The sequence below is a fragment of the Gobio gobio genome (genome assembly GCF_949357685.1).
Source record: "Gobio gobio genome assembly, chromosome: 25".
NCBI classification, from domain to species: domain Eukaryota; kingdom Metazoa; phylum Chordata; class Actinopteri; order Cypriniformes; family Gobionidae; genus Gobio; species Gobio gobio.
The window spans coordinates 37,349,568-37,354,025 of record NC_137121.1 but is presented as its reverse complement, the minus strand read 5'-3'; the positions used below and the strand labels follow the sequence as shown (position 1 = coordinate 37,354,025).

At 47.2% G+C, this 4,458-nt stretch overlaps 1 protein-coding gene across 1 annotated transcript; it reads right to left on the bottom strand.

The window, feature by feature from the left end:
• Positions 1-605: 605 nt before the first annotated feature.
• Positions 606-1,232, bottom strand: LOC307121566 (histone H1-like; the record flags this gene model as incomplete). Its single annotated transcript, XM_079809182.1, has 1 exon — positions 606-1,232. One exon carries the CDS (start codon positions 1,230-1,232, stop codon positions 606-608), a length of 627 nt encoding a protein of 208 aa, XP_079665308.1.
• Positions 1,233-4,458: the final 3,226 nt, after the last annotated feature.

Sequence of the window (4,458 nt, the reverse complement as noted above, 5' to 3'; positions counted from 1 at the left end):
TTCCGCCCTATCTACAACTTTTAATATGAGTATTGTGTGAACCTTCTTAGCATTAAACGTTGTTCAATGTTGTCTCAACATTATTTCAGCCAGTGTGTCCGGCTGGGGAAGGGCGAGCAGAACGCCATCACCAGGAGAATGCAGAGAATGCCCTGAACCTAAAGACTGAGGAAGTCAAACAGGTGCATGCTGGGATTGTGACGTCTTACTGAAGAGTTGGCCGTGTGGCGCAGGAAGTGCATCATTTTGGAGTGGGCTTCAGCAGTGCAGGCCAGAGCCATGCAGCGGTTCCGGAAGGTGCCGTAGATCTTCAGGTGGAAGCCGGGCTTGGCTGCTCTGGGCTGGCCGGAGTCACGGCGGTCCTTCACCGGCTCGATCCCGTACGCCGACAGGTCAAAGTACAAACTATGAGCACGGATCTCTGGTGTGGGAACCTTTAAAAATATATGCACGAGTATAAGTGGCTGCAAGTCACATCTAGGCTGTTTATTTTCACAATTCACTGAAATCATTTAAATACACAAGATTTGCTCTTTTTCAGAGTTAGTGGGTGGCTCTTAAAAGAGCCGTTGAGGAACAAACTTTATTTGTTTGTACTTAAAGATTTACCTCTTTTTGGGAGCTGCCCTTTTAGGCTTGGCGGCTTTAGGCTTCGCCGTCTTGGGTTTCGCTGCCTTGGCTTTTTTGGGGCTCTTGGCGGCTTTCTTAGCGGCTGCTGGCTTCTTTGCCTTCTTGGGGCTCTTCGTCGCCTTCTTAGCGGCTGTGGCGGCGGGTTTCTTGGCCTTCTTGGGCGATTTCTTGGCGGCGGCTTTGGGCTTCTTTGGGCTCTTCGTCGCCTTCTTGGCGGCGGCGGGTTTCTTGGCCGCGGGCTTCTTCACTTTAGGAGCCGCTTTCTTGGCCGCGGGCTTCTTCTTGGTCTCGGCTTGCTGCTTGTTGAGCTTGAATGAGCCCGAGGCGCCGGTCCCTTTGACCTGCACCAGGGTGCCTTTAGTCACCAGGCTCTTGATGGCGATCTTGACGCGGGAGTTGTTCTTCTCCACGTCGTAGCCGCCGGCGGCGATCGCTTTCTTCAGGGCGGCGAGGGACACGCCGCTCCTCTCCTTGGATGCGGACACAGCTTTGACGATGAGCTCGCCGACGCCTGGACCCGCTTTCTTGGCTTTCGCCGCGGACTTCTTCTTGGGCGCTTTGGCCGGGGCGGCAGCAGCCGGGGCTGGGGCGGTTTCTGCCATCTCTCTCTGTTCGGATCTAAAGTCTGTAAAAGCGCTGTCTGGGTTCAGCAATGACTGGCGCTCGCGCGGCGCTGCGCTCTTCAATAACACATGAGAACCTTATGGACTCAACCTGCCCGCTCGGTGTCTGTGCGCGTCCACGAGCCCCTCACGCGTGTGTTTTCTTCTCTCACATTTGGGGCAAAACTGAAGCGGTGAAATAGTTTGTCACCGTCAAAACAAAGTGAACACCGAGCAGAGGCTCTGAGCTTTCATTAGAGACTAAAACACGCCAAGAGGAAAAGTTTCTTTCGCCTCCATCAGATCAAACCCAAGGCGAGCATCAGCCACGGGGGAAAGCCGCGTGTGAATCTGATGGATAGTTTAAGTGTAAATGCGGATAAAAGCCCAAACGCGTCTCTGTGTGTTCAGCAGACAGTCTGAAAGAGACTTTAATGAAATCAGCCTCAGTGAGGGCGTGAGGAGGCTTTCATACAGCTGCTGTTTTGGGCGGCTTGAAGCACACGAACATCTGGAGGATCCGAGTCTCTCTGGGACTCTCATGTCTGGCCAGCAGATGTTCTGTCCTTATAATAACAATAATCATAATAATAAATACACATGATCACTCAAGTGTTAATGTTTCAACTAAATCATCATATTTGTTTCTCCTCATCTCTCATTCATCTCAGTTTTCGGCATGTGAATGAGGATTGTGTTAAAGCTCATGTGAATGAGTTGTTCATGCACTTACAGCAAGAACTTATTTTTCTCACTCTTTCTTATTTCCCTCCTTGTGCTAACTTGTACTTTTCTGGACAATGTTTGAAACTTACTAGCATTTCTTATGTCATTGCATCCTGATCATTTGTACGTCTCTTTGGATAAAAGTGTCTTCTAAATGAAGAAATATAAATAATAAACATCGTCGTATCATTTGCAGTATATGTTTGATATTTTTGCTCAGATGTTGTGGTTTAGTCAGAATATAGTTCAGCTCTAACCCTGAACAAACACACAGATCAAGAGAATGAGTGTGTTCAGGGTTACACCGCTGGGATTGGCGGCTCATTCCTGGGATTTGGTGCCTTTTGCCTTCATAAAATGTAGAAAATCAAACTCATTTTTTTTTAAATAAACGTTGTATATGATAGGCTGATGTAAAACATTTGAAAAATTATTTTGGTCAAGCTCAGGTAAATACATTTTTAAACAGAATAAATGAAATGGAAGATCAACCGTGTTAGGGACAAAAACTACAGTTTCAAATACGTATGATTTGAATTCATCCTTTGTCCCTTTAAAAGCATATCAGTTAATACATTATCAGAAAATATGAATATTGTGTGTGAACTGCTCTGACTTTCTCACAACCGCATCGTTTTACAGTTTTCTTTTACAAATGCCTGAAAGGTGTTTTTGTTTTCTGCATTATTGATGCTCCAGTAAATTATCATTGTCACTGAATTATTAGTATGTTTTTGCTGAATGTATGAAATTATTGTAAAACAGTGTGGACAAAATAATAACAGGCTGGACAAGTGGTATAAAGAATGGATGGCTGGATGATTTCCTATCGCTCACACACAACAAATTTCCCCGTTAATTTACCTGTAGAATGCTGTAATTTTACAGTGGACCTGTTGTAATCTAAAACAACAGTTTAATACTGTAAAACGTATTACAGTACTATAGGCTGCACAGTATAATACTGTCAGGTGTTTCGCTCCCGTTATTCTGTTATTTTAGTGTTCCTACTGTAATCTCCATAAACGGTTTGTTTACTATAAAATGTATTAAAGTACTGTAAAATGTGAGAAATTTATGGTTTTAAATTTGCATTCTAAAACAAAAAACACTGCAAATTGCTGGCAAACAAATGCCTCAAACAAAAGATGACTCTAAAACGATACTCGGTTACTTAACGTAACCTCGGTTCTCTCTAGAAGAGGGAACGAGTATTGCGTAAGTTCCTTACGCTACGGGAAAGTATTCTTTCTTCGAGATTTCTGAAAAACCCAAAATTATCCTTAATTTTGTAACATTGTCAACGCAGTGCGGCAGCCTGGCAGACCATAGCAGGCTATTCCAGCGTGCTATTGGCTGCTCTGCTGGCAACTGCAGCAGCCTATCGGTGAGCCCGCGTGACGTGGCGACCAATGAGGGCGGGTCCTAATGACTCTAAGGTCATTCTCAGACCGAGGCATGGTTATGTCCCCAAAGCGATCGGCACTCCCTTCAGGGCGCAGATTATCTCCCTCTCGGCTCTGCCAGCATCCGACGAGGGGGACGGTGGCAATATCCTCTGCCCTGTCAGGGCATTGAGGGTTTATGTCACACGCTCCGCCGCCTTCAGGCGTTCTGAGCAGCTATTTGTTTCGTTTGGAGGGCGCGCTAAAGGTCTCGCCTCCTCGAAACAGACCCTGTCCAGGTGGATAGTGGACGCGATTGCAACTGCATACGCTTCCAAACATCTGCAGTGCCCGCTAGGTGTCAGAGCACACTCCACCAGAGGCATGGCCTCTTCGTGGGCTTGGGCCAGAGGGATTTCCATCCACGATATCTGTATGGCGGCAGGCTGGGCCTCCCCGTCTACGTTCGTGAGATTTTACAATCTGGAAGTTCCTGCCTTACAGGCGAAAGTGTTATCAGTTCAATAGGGCTGTTGGTTCTGCCCAGTGATTCTGCGCAGACATAGCTCACATACTGGTAGTAAGTTCGGTACTAGGCTCATGTGAATTTGAAGGAGACCGGCGGTGCCGTTCCCTCATTTACGAGACGAGCTGTTGTGAGTTTGAAGGTGACCGGCGGTGCCGTTACCTCACTCATATAACAAGATATTGTGAATTTGAAGGCGACCGGCGTTGCCGTTCCCTCATTCATGAGACAAGGTGTGGTGAATTTGAAGGAGACCGGCAGGTGCCGTTCCCTCATTCATGGGACAGGGTGTTGTAACCACCTGTTGTAACCACCCGTCAGTTCAAATGAAGTGTCCGTATATGTGGTGGCCCGTTTCCTTTACCGGCCACCCTGCCCGAGCAGTGTTTTTTCCCCGGTTCCCTGGGATACATATGCTGTATGCGAGGCGCGCACGGCGTTGACAATATGTTCCCGTAGCGTAAGGAACTTACGCAATACGAGAGAACCTCTCGTAAGAGAACGATACTCGGTTACTTAACGTAACCTCGGTTCTCTCTAGAAGAGGGAACGAGTATTGCGTTCCTTGCCGTGCGCCCCGCGGGCTTTT